This window comes from Pelophylax lessonae, assembly GCF_965119305.1.
Source record: "Pelophylax lessonae genome assembly, chromosome: 1".
In the NCBI taxonomy this organism is placed as follows: domain Eukaryota; kingdom Metazoa; phylum Chordata; class Amphibia; order Anura; family Ranidae; genus Pelophylax; species Pelophylax lessonae.
In genome coordinates, this window is record NC_138768.1 from 629,448,450 (window position 1) to 629,466,667 (window position 18,218).

An 18,218-nucleotide genomic window follows, 5' to 3' on the forward strand; every position below is an offset into this window, starting at 1 on the left:
GAGAGGACCATTTCTAGGTCTACCCATCGTGGCCGGTCAGGTGTGCAAAACCAGTGGTGCAGTTGATCGAGGATCGCCACTAGCCTGTAATCATTTAAGGTCGGGGGGCTCCATCCCACCCACTGATTTGTGGGCAACTAGATATTTACGTGCGCATCTCGGCTTCTTGTGGAGCCAGAAAAATTTGGTCAAGGACTGCGTGAGAGATGCTACATATTGGTGGGGAATAGGCAGAGGGAGAACCAAAAAGTGGTATAGGATTTGCGGTAAAATTGACATTTTGTATGCTACCAGTCTGCCCACTAACGATAGATTTTTCACGGACCAGTCGTTCAGTTGAATTTGGACATTGCGGATCAGGGGTTCGTAGTTCGCTTGTGCAAAACAACGAGCATTTGGGGCTAGGGTTATGCCAAGATAGGGTTTGCCATCCTGCGCCCAGGTAAAGGGTAGGGTAGTCTGGAGGAGGGCTTTGGTGTTGTGGTCGACCCCCAGATTCAGGATCAGGGACTTAGAGAAGTTCACCTTATAAAAGGATACAGAGCTAAAGGATTGTAGGATATGCAGGGCTTGAGGAAGCAAGCTTTTAGGTTCCGTTAGGAAGATAATCACGTCATCAGCAAAATGATTGATGACATGGTTCTCATTTCCCACCTGGAACCGAGTGACTAGAGGATGTTGGCGCACTGTCTCTGCGAGCGGTTCAATCATCAGATTGAAAATGGTGGGCGAGAGCGGGCACCCTTGGCGGGTGCCATTTGAGATTTGGAAGGGTTTGGACTGGAGTCCCGATGTGTACACCTGAGCAGAGGGGGCACGAATACAAAGCCATGATGGCTGATTTGATGTTCCCTCGAAACCCGAATTTGGTCAGTACTTCAGACATGTATCGCCATTCCACTCTATCGAACACCTTCTCTGCGTCAATAGACAATAGCAGAGAAGGTGTCCGAATAGTCTCAGCAAGGTGCATTAGATCCAGAATCTGACGTGTTGCATCCGATGGCTGCCTCCCCTTCACAAAACCCAGGTGGTCATTTTTAATAAGAGTTGGGATGACAGTGGCCAATCTGGTTGCAAGAATTTTTGCGTATATTTTTACATCAGTGTTAAGGAGGGAAATGGGCCTGAAGTTGGACTGGGTGGTAGGGTCTTTACCTGGTTTAGGAATCGTAACCACATATGCTTGTAGCATTTCTTTTAAAAACAAGGAGGTGGCAGCCGCTCGGTCGAACACGAGGGATAAAGAAGGCATCAAGGGTTTCAGCATGGTTTTTTAGTTCTCATTAGGCAGGCCATCGGGGCCTGGAGATTTGCCATTCGGAAAAGAGACGCTATAATTATGCTCACCTCTAGTTCCGTTATTGGGGCGCTGAGAGAGTTAATTTGGCCTTTGGAAAGCATTGTAAGATTGATCTTGTTGAGAAATGTGAGGATCAGGTCTTCAGTAGGTTGGGGCATATTGGGATCATTCTTCAAATTATAAAGATCGCTGTAATAATCAGCGAATTGGTCTGCAATGGCTTGGGGGTTGATAAACTTATGCTTAGATATAGGGTGTACGAGGTATCCTATTTTTGCTTTAGTCCTTGCAGCCTTTATCCTGTTGGCTAAATATTTCCCTGCTCTATTGGTGTTGTTATACGTTTGAAGTTTTAACCGTCTGAGGTGCATAGCGTACTTCTGCAGCAGCAGGAGCCTAAGCTCTTCTCTCTCTCTCTTCTCTCTCTGTTTTTTTATTTTGACGTTCCAAGGAGTGAATATCTCTGAGGAGAGAGTCCAAGCGAGAGTTATAGCGTCTCTTCAATCGGGCACTCTGCTGCAACAGAATCCCCCTTATAAATGCTCTGTGCGTAGTCCACAATAGAAATGCATTGGGAGTGGAAGGAATATTATGGGCGAAGAATTCCATGAGGTCGTCAGTAATAATTTTTGTGCGGTCTGGATCCTGTAATAAGCGGGTATTGCATCTCCACACAGGATTCCTGGCGGAGGCAGCACCTTCCTCTATAACAATCGATATTGGCGTGTGGTCTAACCACGTGATGTCAAAAATATCCGAGTGGGATATACATTGTAGGAGACTTTTGTCTGGGAGAAAAAAGTCAATGCGCGAATATAATCTGTGCCTGGGTGAGTAGTAGGTATAATCATGCTTGGAGTGCTGGCACCTTCACACATCATAGAGGTCCTCACTGCGGAATAGATTGTGTAGGCAAGGTCCGCCCCTAGATTTACCTTTGGTGGAGTCCAGGGCTGGGTCTGGTACAGCATTGAAGTCACCACATATAAGGACCTGTCCATGTCTGACTTGGTTTCGTTTTTTAAGTACTTTCCTCAAAAAGCGGGCTTAGCGAACATTGGGGGCATACAGGGAAACTATTGTGAAGGGTTTAGAATTGACATCACACGTTAAGATAACATAGCGACCGGAGCTATCTAGAATGGATTGTTTGAGATTGAAATTAACTGTATCTCTCACCGCTATAAGCACTCCTTTGGCTTTTTTGTCTGAGCTGGATAAAAAAGTGTGGGGAAAGTGAGGGTGGTAGCATGCTGGAGTCTTATAACTCGCAAAATGTGTCTCCTGAACACAGAGAATATCCACGTTACGGGCAATAGCTTCCCGCCATAGCGATCGCCGTTTGGCCGGGTGGTTTAACCTTTTGGCGTTTAGCGATAGACAGGTAATAGTCATTGGTGTGGTAAGTGGATGTTGCTTGCAGGGAAACGCATGGGCTTACGTGACCATTGTGGAGCCTTATTCAGTCGACTCTGTGGCAGGTTACCAATGTGAAAGAGTGTGTTAGAGATGATGGTGGAACCAAGAAAGGATAAGGGAAAGATAAAAAAGGGAACTGCAAGCGATACTGGGAACATGTAGTATGCTCTTATGAGCCCAGGGTACGGTGGGGTATCCACTAAAGACCCCCCGGGACTACATGGGTAGTTGAGTAGTGCCTTGAGCACCATGCTTATTTCTCTTGGAGTGTGAGGAGTGTTTGCGGGTCACGACCTTCCAGTCATTTTGGATCGCAGCTGGGAAGTGGTGGTGGGCACTGGATGGATCCATGGTCTGATCTGGGAGGATTCCCCATTGGCGTAAAAGTGAGATGCCCTCATCCAGGGAAGAGATGAATGCAGTGGTGCCGTTGTGGGTGACCGTGAGCGTTGCCAGATATTTCCACTTATGTGGTATTTGGTGATTCCGTAGGGCCTTAGTGATGGTGGCCAGGTTCCACCTGCTTTGGAGGGTGTGGCGGGATAGGTCAGGTAGGATCTGTGTGGATGCATAAGCCGGGGGGCGCTAATCTTGTTTGCGGAATTGCTCTAGCAGTGCTTCTTTGGTTCTGAAGTAGTGTACCCTCAGTAAGACATCTCTGGGGACCTCGTCCGCTAGAAATGATGGCTTGGGGATCCTGTGTATCCTGTCCACAGTAAGTTCTAGATCTGAGGAATTAGGCAGTATGGTGAGGAATAAGTCTTTAGCGAACTGTGGAAGCTGAGATGGTGCAACAGATTCAGGGACACCCCTTAACTTTAAGTTGTTTCTAGGTGAGCGGTCCTCCAGATCTGCCAACTTATTTTTTATCCACATTATGTCTTCATTATGGGCACTGTGTGCATCAACCAAAGTATTGTAGGACCTAGAGTATTCCCCTAAGGCCTGCTCCACCTGATCTACTCTGCCACCCACTTCATGTACTTCTCTGCGGCACTGGGATACAGAGGCCACAAGGTCCGGGTGTAGGCATGAGCATGTCCTTCAGCACTATGTCCGAGATGGGTTGCCCGGTGGTAGGGAATCCAGGAATGGGGGTCATTGGCACTCCTGGCAATAGTGGGAGATAGGGAAGCCTCAGTCACCTCCATAGTAGGCAGCCAAGCATCTGCCTCCTGTGAGCCCGTTCACGAGCGAGACTTAGCAGGGCTCCTGGTGGAAGGGGTAGAGGCTCCTAAGGACGATCTGCTGTGTGGGGGTCTCTGGCTGGCAGGGGAGCCTCGGATGGGGTCAGATTGTTGTAGGCCGCGGCCTTCTCCGGGAATCCTGGGCCGCCGCCATCTTCGAGCGTTCACCGTGGCATGGAGGAGAAGAACCCGGTCAGCTTGCGAGGCCAAAACGGCGGCTCTGGCTTCTTCTGCGGCATGGCTTCTCTGCTCCGGATGGCGCTGGGTGGATGGTCGTAGGCACTGTTAAATGTGTATTGTCCCGGCGGTCTGGCGGAGCTCCTCTCCTAAGCAGCCATCACAGAGCTCAGACGCCACGCCCCCCCACCTGAAGATAGTTCTTAATGAGATTGGTTGCATGTTTGGGGGTCATTGTCCTGGCACAGAATAAAATTTGAGCCCATTACAAGCCTCCCTGATGGTATGGCATGATGGATAAGTATCTGCCTGTATTTCTCAGCATTTAGAACACCATTGATCCTGACCATATATTCAACTCCATTTGCAGAAATGCAGCCCAAAACTTGCAAGGGACCTCCACCATGCTTCACTGTTGCCTGGAGACACTAATTATTGTACCAGCCCTTTGGCGAACAAACTACGTCCTGCTGCTGCCAAATATTTCAAATTTTGACTCATCAGCCCAACACACCTGCTGCCATTTTTCTGCACTCCAGTTTCTATGTTTCATGCATAGTTGAGTCACTTAGTCTAATTTCCACAAGAAATTTGGCTTTTTGGCCGCAATTCTTCCATGAAGACCACTTTTGTCCAGACTTCTCCGGACGGTAGATGGGTGTACCGGAGTCCCACTGGTTTCCGCCACTTTTGTGCTGATGGCACTGCTGGATAACTTGATGTGTCTTTCATCTGCTGCAATAAGTTTTTTTGGCTGACCACTGTGTCTTTGGTCCTTAACATAGTCTGTTTCTTTGTGCTTCTTCAAAAGAGCTTGAACAGCACATCTTGAAAGCCCAGTCTGATTTGAGATCTTTGTCTGGGAGGGACCTTACTGTTGCAGTATAACTACCTTGTATCTTGTTGCTGTACTCAGTCTTGCCATTGTATATGGCCTGTTATCAGTTTCAGTTAACAACTGTTTCAACCTACATATGAAATTGATAATCATAAGCCCCATATTGGTATATTTGGCTAACCATATACCTGACTTTAATCCTACAAAATCCCTGACTTTGTGCAAGTGTATAAAGTGTGCAAGTGTAAGAATCAATGCTGGTTTGAAGCCAAAGGGTAGTCCCAAATACTGATTTGATTTAGGTTTTTCTTCTGTTCGCTGACTTTTCATTTTGTGAATTTTTAAGAATAAACAAATAAAATATATATTTTTGAAAGCATTCTTACTTTACAGCACTTCACATCTGGCTTTAACTTTTGCACAGTTCTGTATGCAGCCACAATGCTTACTTTCTGACAGCTCTAATTTTTTTCCCACTGTCTGCATGTGCACAGAAGAAATCCACAGACTTTCTGCTGAGACACAAGACACTAGTAATATGGTCAGGTAGCAGTCTATAAGGTTCTACAGTGTAGACAGCAGGAAGAATATCCAGGCCCTGCAAGAGGTAAAATTGTGGTGGGCCAAAGGGCAGAACCACATTTTACCTTTACAATAAAAGTTGTGATTTACATATACAGATTATTATATCTTTATATCTACTGATTGTTTTCAAACTGCTTGTGTATTTTGTGCTAGATGCCCAGACTGAATTTACCAGGTTTGTGACATGTTTATTTTACGGCTAAATGCAGAAGCACAACATTATATATCAATAATCAGATCCTGCTTTGCCAAAATTTTAACAATAGCTCATTGAGGGCGTCCATCAGAAAACGCAGTGAGAGTCAGAGGCCAAGTGCAATGAATCAGAGGTGAAATATAAGATAGGGGAAATTTGGCAGAAGTCCCAATCACCTACCAGATATCTCCCCTGAAATCCTGTAAAGCATACAATTACAATGTTCAGTGTATGTAATGCAGAAAATTTCCAGAGACTGATCATACTGCATTGTGGATGGTCAGAAACTATGGGCATGCTACAGGAGATTTGCTGGCCATACGTGTATCTTTTTTTTTTTTGTTTGTTTCAATCAAAAAATGAATAGATTGCCCCATCCACACAAGGGATATGGGAGGAGGAATCCTCCTTGCTGTGCTATTGTATGCTGATAGCGGGACGACTCCACTGTCGGAATACACTGATCTGTGCTGCAGCCTATTGGCTGTACGTACTGATAGAATAAAAAATGTTCAGCTTCTATTGAGCAGGAGGCTGTCAGAGACAAGTTTACTACAGCGCCCTTAAAAAAAACTACTGGTGCCACATTTGATATTGCTATCAGCAACTTACTAAGACGAAAAGGAAGAGAGAGAGAAGAAAATAAACATAAATAGAATAAGAAAAGGACTATCAAGGGGATAGTCATAACTGAACCTCCAAAGTCATAGTCATCATCAAACATATAGCTGTCTAGATTTACAGAACTCAAGGATATTTTTCCGGAAAAAGGTTATACCACATCACCCAATTATTTTTAAACTGGGAATCAGCTTTTTGAGAGTAGGAAAAAAACCATTCATATAAGTATTGGTCCTTTACCCTATTGATGACATCTGTCACACTGGGCGCTTTAGTGGTTCTCCAGGCCACAGTGATAGCAAGACGAGCCGCTGTAAGTATGTGAGTGACTACACAGCGGAATTGCGGGGGAATTTTATCTATGCCTAAATTAAGAGAAGTGCCAATTCAGAACTAGGAGAGAGTATTAGCCCTGTGACCGATTTTCCATCAACCTAAACAGTGCTCTCCAGAAACATCTCAAACATTTTTTTTCCCATTTTAAATGGAGCAATGTGCCCCGTGGGCCACAATTCCTCCAACATAAATCAGAAGTGTCCTTGAAGAACCTCGTCAATTTAGTAGGAGTTAAGTAACTTCTATGAAGCAGCTTAAAGTCTCAGTGGTTTCTAGAATGTGTATATTTATGGTGGGAGTGTATAGCTCTGTGCCAGTCCCCCAAGGGGTATGTAGATTTAAGATAATTTTCCCAGTTAATCATAGTTGACAGTTTAGTGGGCGCAGAGTGCTTTGCAATTCATGGTAGAACCACAAAAGACCCTTGGGTTTTTGGTAATGTTTAAGTAAATACTCCCATATATTCGTTTGCAATACATATTTCATATTTGGGTATTTAAAATGGTAGTGGTGTAGCTGAATATGCATGAAAGACATGGGGATGTGAGTTTGAGAGACCATTTGTTTATATGTGGAGTCATAGGGGTATAGGCCTTTTGGTATCTTTAATGAGGGAGTTAGAAATTCATACGAGCCGAGAGTAAGTTCTCTAGAGGTAAGAAGTGTTGTCTGTTATTGCGGAAGCGCACCCCAGGCTGCAAGGGTGGCATCTATGGAAGGAAGATCAGGGTAATGTAGCTTTCTCTTAGTCAATGCCCCTAGGAACAGTGAGGGTAGATCCCTATTGGCCACCAGAGCCTTTTTCCAATTGTACCAAAGCTTATCAGAATTTGCGTTGAACTAATCTTTCATCTGATACAGAATGGCCCCCTGATAATAATGTTTTACATTTGGGTGTCGTGCTCCTCCTAAGATCTTGGGTTTGAGCAAAGTTGAGTAAGATAATTTCGCCATTTTTCCATTCCACAGATACTGCCTAAACAGTTTATCAATAGTGCAGAAGAAGGCATCAGGCAGTATTTTGGGTAGCACTGTCATTTTTAAAGCTGCAATTTTACCTAACCAGGACAGTTCAAAGGAAGCTAAATGAGTAAAATCCGTTTTGACAGTTGTCAGTAAAAGAGAATAGTTAACATCATATGTGGCCGTGGAGGGGACAGCCAGATTGATCCCCGGGTATGGAAGGGATTTCGTCCATTGGAAAGGGTATTGCTCTTCCAGTTTTGTCAAAGTGGCTAAAGGTAAGAATAGAGGTAGAATCAATGACTTAGTGGCATTTAGTTTGTAATACGAGGCTTTACTAAAAGTCTTGAGTACCTGTTGGAGTCTCTGCAGGGAGACAAGTGGAGATGTTAACATGAGTATCACGTAGTGTTATAACCCAATTTTATGATCTTTATCTGCTATTCGTATACTGCGGATTAGTTTGTCCCCTCTAATGGCCTCCGCCAGGGGTTCCATCATTAAAGAAAAGATCAAAGGCCATAATGGGCACCATTGGTGATGGGAAATTTATCAGACATAGCGTTTGATGTATAGACATAAGCAGACGGCACAGTGTATAAAGCCGAAATTGCGGAATAAATGAAGTCCGTTAACCCAAATTTAGCAAGCAATGCTCTCGGGTACCCCCAGTGAACCTGATTGAATGCTTTCTCAGCGTCTAGCGTAAGGGAACACCGTGGGGACCTTTCGAGATTCGGCTATTTTGACAAGATTGAATAGCCTACATGTGTCGTCCGGTGCCTGTCTACCCTTGACAAAACCTACTTGGTCTGCTGTCACTAAGTGGGGAGTGACGTCCACAAATCTGTGAGCAAGTACTTTCGCATATGGTTTCAGGTCAGTATTCAAAAGGCATATGAAGCGAAAATTTTGTGGGGCGTCAGGTTTTTTTCCCTGGTTTAGGTAGGGCCACTATGACTGCTTGAAGCATTTCAGCTGGGAACGAGGTGGAGATAATTGCTTGGCTGAACAATTTACAGAGGTAGGGAACTAGAGTGGGCTCAAATGCCCTAAACTATTCAGCGGAGAATCCATCCGCCCCTGGCGATTTATTTGAGGGAAGCAAATGAATCGCTAGGGAAATTTTTTTTTCTGTGATAGCAGAATTTGGAGTCTGTAGCATGTCAGCATCTACTGTGGGGAGGTCTACCAATGCTAAGAACGCTGTAATGGTCTCGTCAGACGGTTGCGGTGTCCTGCTGTCCGAGTGCAGATTGTATAAGTCGCCGTATTAGTTAGAAAATGCATTGGCTATGGCTGAGGGATGGTGTACTACTGTATTTAGTTTAGGATAAATTATAGAGGGCAGTTTGGTCCGATGTTTTTTACGTATGTAGTTCGCCAAAAGTCTGCCTGCCTTGTTTCCCTGAGAGTAGTGTTTAGCTCTAAATATGTGGAGCAGGTGTTGATGTTCCTCAAATAATAGTGTTTTAACATCATGTCTACATTGGGACAGGTTTGCTGTCAGCAACTTACAAAAGGTTAGAAGGTAAAAGAAATTACAGCATAGAAAAAGTAAGAAAGTGTGAAAGAAAAAAAGCTAATTATTTAGCTAGTAGAAACCAGTTCCTTTTACTGTTCTGAGTAATCACCTAGGCAATGCAAAATCACCTAGGCAATGCAAACACTACTGATTGATGCTACCATAACCAGGACTAAAGGGCCCCAAGATGAGCACCAGAACTGTTGAGGCTCAGACTGAGTGGTAAATCAAAAGGTGCAAAAATTCAATGGAATGTTTTTAAATTATACCTCTCAATAATTTTCTGTATAAAGTAAATACTTTTAATTTTACAGCCAAAGGAAAGGGAAGTGGTGGAGTGAAAACCGCAAAACTGTATGCTTGGGTAGCACTGCAGTCTTTGCCTGAAGAAATGGTCATCAGTCCAAACCTGCTTGACTTTCTGGAGAAAGCCTTGGAGACCATACCCATAACACCAATAGACCGAAATTACACTGGTAAATATTGCATTTCAGTAATATATCTATGCTATTCCAACAGATGAAAAGCCTTACTGGTATATGCAGCATTAGGTTGGTTATTAATGCCACCTTTGTTTTCTGTTAGATGTATTTCTTGGTGGTGGTGGTAACACAAGGATCAAATTACTACAGTGTAGTGAATTTTCACACTTGATGGAAAATTTCATTTAATTCTTACACATTTCATATACAGTCAGGATTTTTCTCATACTTACAGCTTGTCATTTTTATTTATTTATTTTTTACTGGAAGGGCTTTGCACTGGTGCTAAAGGCATCATAAGATACCTAAAAATAAATTGGTTTACTGAATTTGTGTCTGTGAGCAGTTCTAATTTATCTTATTTAAATGAGGACATGGTATTTATTTTACTGGAGTCATTGCAGAATATAGTTATGAGCTGAATACAGGTAATACAAGTTGTTGAGTTATTGTAACTAATAAAATGTATAAAGTAAAAAGGGAAAATGGCACCCAAAAAATAAGATAGCTGTGATATTTTTGCTCAGTCTGGCTTAAAGCAAAACTAAACCGTGGTTGAAGGAAATGAAATTAAACAATGTATGACTTGCTTTATTTTTTAAATATATCCATAAAGCATCCATCACTAGAATCTTTGGTTCTAACTCACCTTTCCTGAATGTACTTTGACATTTAATTGAAATGGTAAATATGTCCTACGTTTCACACAGTATCTTTCATTTTAGTACCTCTACCATTATCTTGTCATACTGGACATAGCATGTAATGAAACATTACAACTATATATATAATATAATATGCTATATGATTTATATAAATGTATGCAAGTTTGGAAATGTGTCAGAATTGCTTCTTAGTAAATCATGTAAACATTATGTTCTCTTCATTAGAAATGTGTCTTTATTGGTATGCTTTGGGCAAGCATGTTACTGTGTGTGTTTTTGCTTTGTTACAGCAGTGAGTGCTCAGGATGAGGATATTGGACAGTTTGATCTGCAGGATCCATTGGAAGAGTCAACTACCTCATTAGTGTCCTCTTCAACCTCTGCCTATTCTTCCTTCCCAGTAGATGTGGTTGTGTATGTAAGAGTGCAGGTAAGCCTGATTTATAAAACTTTTTATATTCTTAATGATCTGCTTGTTTTCTAAATAGCTCTTTATATTTCCAGAGTTTTATCCTTATTCCCATTCTCTTTCTAGCCTTCCCAGATCAAGTTTAGCTGCCTACCAGTTTCACGTGTTGAATGCATGTTGAAGCTGCCCTCATTAGACCTAGTGTTCTCCTCAAACCGAAGTGACCTTGAGACACTGGGTTCAGCCCATCCTTCTGATGCTAGTATTGGGAATCTATCTATGCCAAGTGGATCAAAAGCAAACCTGAACAAATCTGGGATGACAGGTAAATCATTTGTTGTCTTGTTTTCTTTATAAATTCTTTGTTTTAATTTTGCAAAGAGAAATTACAGATCGTTATACACCTTATTAATTCAAAGCAATCCAGAGAGATGTATAGCACTCGAAAAACTATCTGCTCAGGAGGATGTGCATATTCATAGAACTACATGTATGAATAAAAGTAGAGCAAAAATACAGTAAGGCTGTGTGCATGAAGCTAGAGACATTACATCAATCTCTCATCTGTATGACTGTAGGCAAGGAAACAGCTGAACAGATCGGGAACACAAATAAACATCCTCTCAGACATTGAGGTAGTATATGAAAAACGCCCCATTATTGGAACTTGAAACCTGCCATCCAACTCAGAATGCCAGTATTAGCTAACACTAAACTCGAAACAAAAAGAATGCCAGATAAACTTCAGCATATAGGCTGAGCAGCCAAACTGACATACATGGGCACGTATTCTCCATAAAAGAGAACTCTGAGAGAGAAAAAAGTCAGGTGGCGAAGAGAGGAAGATAAATTGAGTGGAAATAGAAGAGAGAGAGTGGGGACTAAAAAAAAAAAAATACCAGAAACATAACCAAGTGGGTCATTACGAAAATCTGTCTGTCCAATAGAGCCGGGTTTTATGACATTGGCTTGTTTTTAAGTTGGGTCTGCAGTACTTTTGAGAAATTCTATAATGAGGGTCGGCAAGCCGTTGATCATCCGGTTGATTGTGGGGAGCCGACAGGTGGATTGTGACCATGGCCCTGCCTCCCCCAGCCTTTGTCGCTTTTGTTGACTGCAGAGCGGGAGGCAGCAATCGATCACCATCTTATGGAATGTTAACTCCAGCAGCTTCCCGCCTTCTACCCAGCACTAGGCCATCTCCTGTTCTCCGCTCTGCTGTACACACACTGGCAGATAGGAAGTGCTACCTACACAACCTGTGTGTATGTGGGGGGAGGACACACTGTTTGAGGGGGGTGCAGAGGATACTGCTTTGGGGGATGGGGTGGCAAAGTACACTGTTTTCAGGGGTCAGAGAACAGTACAGTGGAGGGGGGGTGATGTTAAGCGGGGCAGAGGACCCTGTTTTAGGGGGTAACAGGATACTACAGTGGGGGGGTGATGTTAAGGGGGGCAGAGAACACTGCTTTGGGGGCAGAGGACACTATAGTGGGGGTTGATGTGAAGAGGGCAGAAGACACTCCCTACTCCTGGTGTATAAGGTTTCATAGTAATGGGCAGGCTTTTATCTTGTAATAATTTATGAAGCCATGGCATATACTAAAACTTCCATATAGTTCATACTTTGATAATAAATTAGATTACGTTTACTATACTTACTATAGACTTTACATTATACTTTTACAGGCAGCCAGTAACCTTTTAGTGCAGGTATATGTTGGCAGTCCAGGGCCTTCTGAACTCATCCTGTATCATATGTGCTCCATGTAGCCCAAAATGGGACCTGGATCACCCTTCCCTCCATCGAGTTTTGAACCCTATGAGCAGCAGTTGGATGTTTTGCTGAGCATATCCTATTTTGATGCTTTGCAGTCAGCTAATTGTAGGTGCATATCATAGACCTATTGCTTGTAGGATTCTTTGAACTTTAAATGCATGAACTTTAAATGCATTTCAAGGAGGTGTTTCAAGTTTTATTTAGATTATGCTCAATGCAGCTACAGGTGGGGCTTGGCTGACCCCTGAAGTGTACAAGTTTTCATAACTTATTTGAAGAACATTTTCTTCTTTGTCTGGTTGTTCTTGTTCATATTATGGCATAAACTAAAAAAACATTTTTAAGATCAGCTGGTCCATTGTTATAGAGCTGCTGTTTACAAGTAAACAAAGGAATCACGGTAGCAGTCTTTACCGCTTGAACACTGCCTTTGGCTATATTTTCATCCTTGCTCTCATTACTTTGCTTCAACACAGTTAAGAACTTTACCCAGAACTGTAGTTTTTCAGGGCATTCATTTAATAAGATTATTTTTCTTTCTTGCAGGGCCATCTCCAGGGCTAGGCAGCCCTCTTGGAAGGACTCGACACAGCAGCAGCCAATCAGATCTGACCAACTCGAGTAGCAACTCATCAGGACTGAGTTTCACAGCTTGCATGTCTGATTTCTCTCTGTATGTTTTTCACCCCTATGGAGCTGGCAAACAGAAATCTGGAGTCTCTGGTCTTACTCCAGGTTCCAGTGGCTTAGGTATGATAAGATGAAATTCTATAGTATGTTCATCAAATTTAAATACAAACTTTATAAATGTTTTTCATCAGATATCATAAGACCTCTCACCCAACTTTACCATATGCAGCAATGTTGTGCTTTCCTTTCTACCGGCATTTCTCATGTTTATAAGCTTAGATACAGTATTTCACAAAAGTGAGTACACCCCTCACATTTTTTAAATATTTTTATTATCTCTTTGCATTTGACAACACTAAAGAAATGACACTTTGCTACAATGTAAAGTAGTGAGTGTACAGCTTGTATAACAGTGTACATTTGCTATCCCCTCAAAATAATTCAACACACAGCCATTAATGTCTAAACCGCTGGTAACAAAAGTGAGTACACCCCTAAGTGAAAATGTCCAAATTGGGCCCAAAGTGTCAATATTTTGTGTGGCCACCATTATTTTCCAGCGCTGCCTTAACCATCTTGGGCATGAAGTTCTTCAGAGCTTCACAGGTTGCCACTGGAGTCCTTTTCCACTCCTCCATGACGACATCACGGAACTGGTGGATGTTAGAGACCTTGTGCTCCTCCACCTTCTGTTTGAGGATGCCCTACAGATGCTCAATAGGGTTTAGGTCTAGAGACATGCTTGGCCAGTCCCATCACCTTTACCCTAAGCTTCTTTAGCAATGCTCTGCTTCATTATGTCACAGTGCATGTTGGCATTCATGGTTCCCTCAATGAACTGTAGCTACCCAGTGCTGGCAGTACTCATGCAGCCCCAGACCATTACACTCCCACCACCATGCTTGACTGCAGGCAAGACACACTTGTCTTTTTTTTATTCTTCACCTGGTTACCGCCACACGCTTGACACCATCTGAACCAAATAAGTTTATCTTGGTCTCGTCAGACCACAGGTCATGGTTCCAGTAATTCATGTCCCTAGTCTGCTAGTCTTCAGCAGACTGAGTGCTTTCTTGTGCATCATCTTAAGAAGAGACTTCCTTCTGGGACAACAGTCATGCAGAGCATTTGATGCAGTTTTCAGCGTATGGTCGAGCACTGACAGGCTGACCCCCCCACCCCTTCAACCTCTGCAGCAATGCCAGCAGCACTCATAGGTCTGTTTCCCAAAGAAAACCTCTGGATATGACGCTGGGTACATGCACTCAACCTCTTTTTGTCAACCATGGTGAGGCTTGTTCTGAGTGGAACCTGTCCTGTTAAACTGCTGTATGGTCTTGGCCACTGTGCTGCAGCTCAGTTTCAGGGTCTTTTAAATCTTCTTATAGCCCAGGCCATCTTTATGTAGAGCAGTATTTCTTTTTTTCAGATCCTCAGAGAGTTCTTTGCCATGAGGTGCCATGTTGAACTTTCAGTGACCAGTAGAAGAGAGAGTGATAACACCAAATTTAACACACCTGCTCCCCATTCACACCTGAGACCTTGTAACACTAAGGAGTCACTTGACACTGGGGAAGGAAAATAGCAAATTGAGCCCAATTTGGACATTTTCACTTAGGGGTGTATTAACTTTTGTTGCCAGCGGTTTAGACATAAATGGCTGTGCGTTGAATTATTTTGAGGGGACAGCAAATTTACATTGTTATACAAGCTATACACTCACTACTTTTCATTGTAGCAAAGTGTAATTTCTTCAGTGTTGTCACATGAAAAGATATAATAAAATATTTACAAATATGTGAGGGGTGTGCTCGCTTTTGTGAGATACTGTATATTTATTAAACTGCACATGCAACAATTACAATAATACATATAACCTTTTTCAGATTAGTTGAAATATTTGTCCATTGGCACAGTTTATATCATTGGTATAAAGGTGTGAATTTTGACATATTATTTACTTGAAGGTCATGTGGATGAGGAGCTCACTTCAGTGACCGGCCGGAAAGATTCTCTGAGTATTAACCTGGAATTTGTCAAAGTCAGTTTGTCCAGAATGAGACGTTCTGGTGGAACTTCTTTCTTTGAAGGTTTGTCTGCTAACAAAGCTGCTAGCAAGATGGATACTACCTTAATAAACATCTCAGGTAAAACATTCTATGCCATATGGCTAAATGCAGTGAAGCTATGCGATTAGGCTAACATATGTTTCTCGTTCATTTAGCTGTCTGTGATATTGGTTCAGCCTCTTTCAAGTATGACATGCGTCGACTTAGTGAAATTTTAGCATTTCCGAGGGCATGGTATAGAAGAAGTATCGCTAGACGCCTCTTTCTTGGTGATCAGACTATAAATGTGCCCGGTAAGATTCTTTGCTTGCTGTGTAAAATAAAGCTTATGAGGTGATGGGAAATAATGGTGTAGACTACATATTCTTTGATAAGAGCTTTCATCACTATATATTACTAAGCTAATAGGGAAATGGATGTTGGAGAAACGGCTCACACTAGGCTCAAAACCTCAATATAAAACATATTGATAATAATTAGACATATGGCTAAAATAAAGATACTTATCCTTGTGTTAAAGCCTCGGTAAATGAGCCCTCTGCACACTATAGTAGGGAAATAACGTGTCAGACAGTTAGCCAAATGTTAACATGTATAATATGAAGTCACTCACCTCTGTGCCATTTTTCTAAAACCTTTTAATGCTAGCTAATAACTGGATTCTATTTAATTCCGCTTTTATTAGCCTCTGGACCTGGGACTCCTGATTCAGTTGAAGGAGTCAACCAGCATCTCTCCCCTGAATCTTCTCGCAAAGCGTATTGCAGGACTTGGGAGCAGCCCAGTCAGTCGGCCTCATTCACTCACATGGCACAGTCACCCAATGTTTTCAGTGATCACAGTGCAAGCAACAGTATGTCTCCTGGAATAACATCACACTCCTTGAAATCACCTGCTGTAACCAGATCGAGAAGTGTTTCAGATTCCTCCGTGCCGCGCAGAGGTACTTTTAAACAAGACTGGTAATAGCTGTAGTAGACAATTCTCTTACTTTGTTGATCATTGTTGATCTGTTGCTGCAGGCTAGTTACTTAGTACATTTCCATAGCTATTTCCACTGCCTTAAGCCTGCCATCGATAGATGGAATCTTGGCCACTAAAGTAGGGACCGGTTGAGATTCAAATTAACTATGGGCAGGCTGGTTGTACCCAAGCCGATCCCTTTGTCGACTTGGGTACAACCAGCCTTTTGGATTTTTTACATGCAAATACTGGTGGCTATAGCCACTAGCAGTAATTATTGGGTTCTGCTGGCCGGGAAAGGCATTCCCCCATTAGCTTGTGCATCAGAGATAGAAAATAGATTGAGACTCATTGGATTGTACCATAGTGTACATAGATGCTTATAAAGGTGTATAGGATACATTCAGATTTCCCTTATTATTTGTTTCCCTTATTGATTTCTTGTATGTGGCCTTTGTATAACACTAGCTCTTTTCCAGTTCTGATGTAAAATAAACCATGATGCCGAAGCTTATATTTTACTTTTTTAATGTTGAACAGTGCTTTACATCTATATAGTGTATCGTAATGTGCACGTGACTTATGGTACAAATTTACTTCTATGTAGCCAACAGAATAAAGGAATGTCTTATTTAGTTGGTCTCTAAACATATTTTTCTCTTCTCCTTCAGATTCTGTCACCAAGACTTCAACACCATCTTTCAGTAAAGCTAGTAAACCATCCAGCCAGCAGGGGTCACCATGGGAAACTCTGGTTGTGTTTGCAATTAATCTAAAGCAGCTGAATGTTCAAATGAACATGAGCAATGTAATGGGAAATACAACGTGAGTTCATAAGCTTCTTCATAACACAATATTGGGTTCCAAATGTGCAACACTAGACTTGCAGCCCATTTTCAATTGACACGTAGCGAAAAACTAGAGCCAAGGGAAAGGTTAGATCTATTGTCAATTTGTTCTTGCTGTGTGTGTCTCAGTATGAGATTTTTTTTCCTTCCTTTCTTTTATAAAGGTCTCAGTCTAAACAGGAATTGTGGTATAATAGTAATAGCTAGAAGTGAAAAGGGAAACCACTCCAAATGGGACACGGGCAGTAATGTAGGTCAGGTAAGAAGTAAGCGCAGAGCCTTGGTAAGAGTTTAAGAACAGAAGGAGATCTTATATTTGGATACAAATAGAATCTATATTATTCATCATTATCTATACAAATAACTTCTATGTTATTCACCAGACCCTGGTGAATAAAATGGTGGTAGTGTAAAATGTTCATGTCACATGATTTTTGCTCAGTTATTTATCAAACACATATTTTCAAGGAAGAATAAACTAAAATAAATTTGAGTGAAAACAAACATAATATTATACCCATTTTTTAGTAAAAGATGGGGTTGCGTTGAAAAAATAGATACCAAAAAATAAATTGTAAAATTGTGCATGCCTGGGGAATAGCAAAAAAAAAACACTATGGCTGCCAAAATTCTTCTCAGGTGACGCTTTAAAAGCTTTTTACAGGTCATCAGTTAAGAGTTTTTTTGTTTTGTTTTTTTCTTAACCACTTACCGCCCGCCCGCCGTCATATGACGGCGGGACGGTGCGGCTATTATCCTGGGCGGACGTCATATGACGTGACCCAGGAAATGCACGGCAGGCGCGCGATCGCGGGCGCGCCGCCGTGCACTGCCGGTGTCGGGGTGTCCCCGGGACACCCCCCGTCACCGGCAGGGGGGAAACAGCCACTGGGCGTGGCTGTTTCCCACGTGATCGGCTGTGTTCCAATGACACAGCCGATCACAATGGAGGCGGCCGGGAGATGACCGCGCATGCGCGATCGGGAGCGCGCAGCGCGGTCATGTCGGTGGCACTGTGTTCCGTAGGAACACAGCTGTCACCGGCAGTAGTAAACAGTCACTGATAGTGACTGTTTACTATGTGATCGGCTGTGAATCCATTCACAGCCGATCAGAAAATGTAAACAAAGAGCAGTAACTCAGTGTTACTAGCTCTTCTCTCCTCATACAGTTTCCAGTGTGAGGGGAGAAGAGCTAGAAATAGTGAGTTACTGCTCTGTGT

At 42.5% G+C, this 18,218-nt stretch overlaps 1 protein-coding gene across 11 annotated transcripts in view; it reads left to right on the forward strand.

Annotated features, from left to right (window-relative positions):
* BLTP1 (bridge-like lipid transfer protein family member 1) overlaps nucleotides 1-18,218 on the forward strand; it is a 754,177-nt gene that overhangs the window by 648,497 nt on the left and 87,462 nt on the right. For all 11 annotated transcript variants that reach the window (XM_082243836.1, XM_082243839.1, XM_082243842.1 and 8 more), the window contains 8 exons: nucleotides 9,465-9,626; nucleotides 10,591-10,727; nucleotides 10,833-11,031; nucleotides 13,033-13,236; nucleotides 15,084-15,263; nucleotides 15,341-15,478; nucleotides 15,871-16,128; nucleotides 16,820-16,973. In XM_082243836.1, the coding sequence (XP_082099962.1) occupies nucleotides 9,465-9,626; nucleotides 10,591-10,727; nucleotides 10,833-11,031; nucleotides 13,033-13,236; nucleotides 15,084-15,263; nucleotides 15,341-15,478; nucleotides 15,871-16,128; nucleotides 16,820-16,973 (1,432 nt within the window). The remainder of the gene's footprint in view (nucleotides 1-9,464; nucleotides 9,627-10,590; nucleotides 10,728-10,832; nucleotides 11,032-13,032; nucleotides 13,237-15,083; nucleotides 15,264-15,340; nucleotides 15,479-15,870; nucleotides 16,129-16,819; nucleotides 16,974-18,218) is intronic.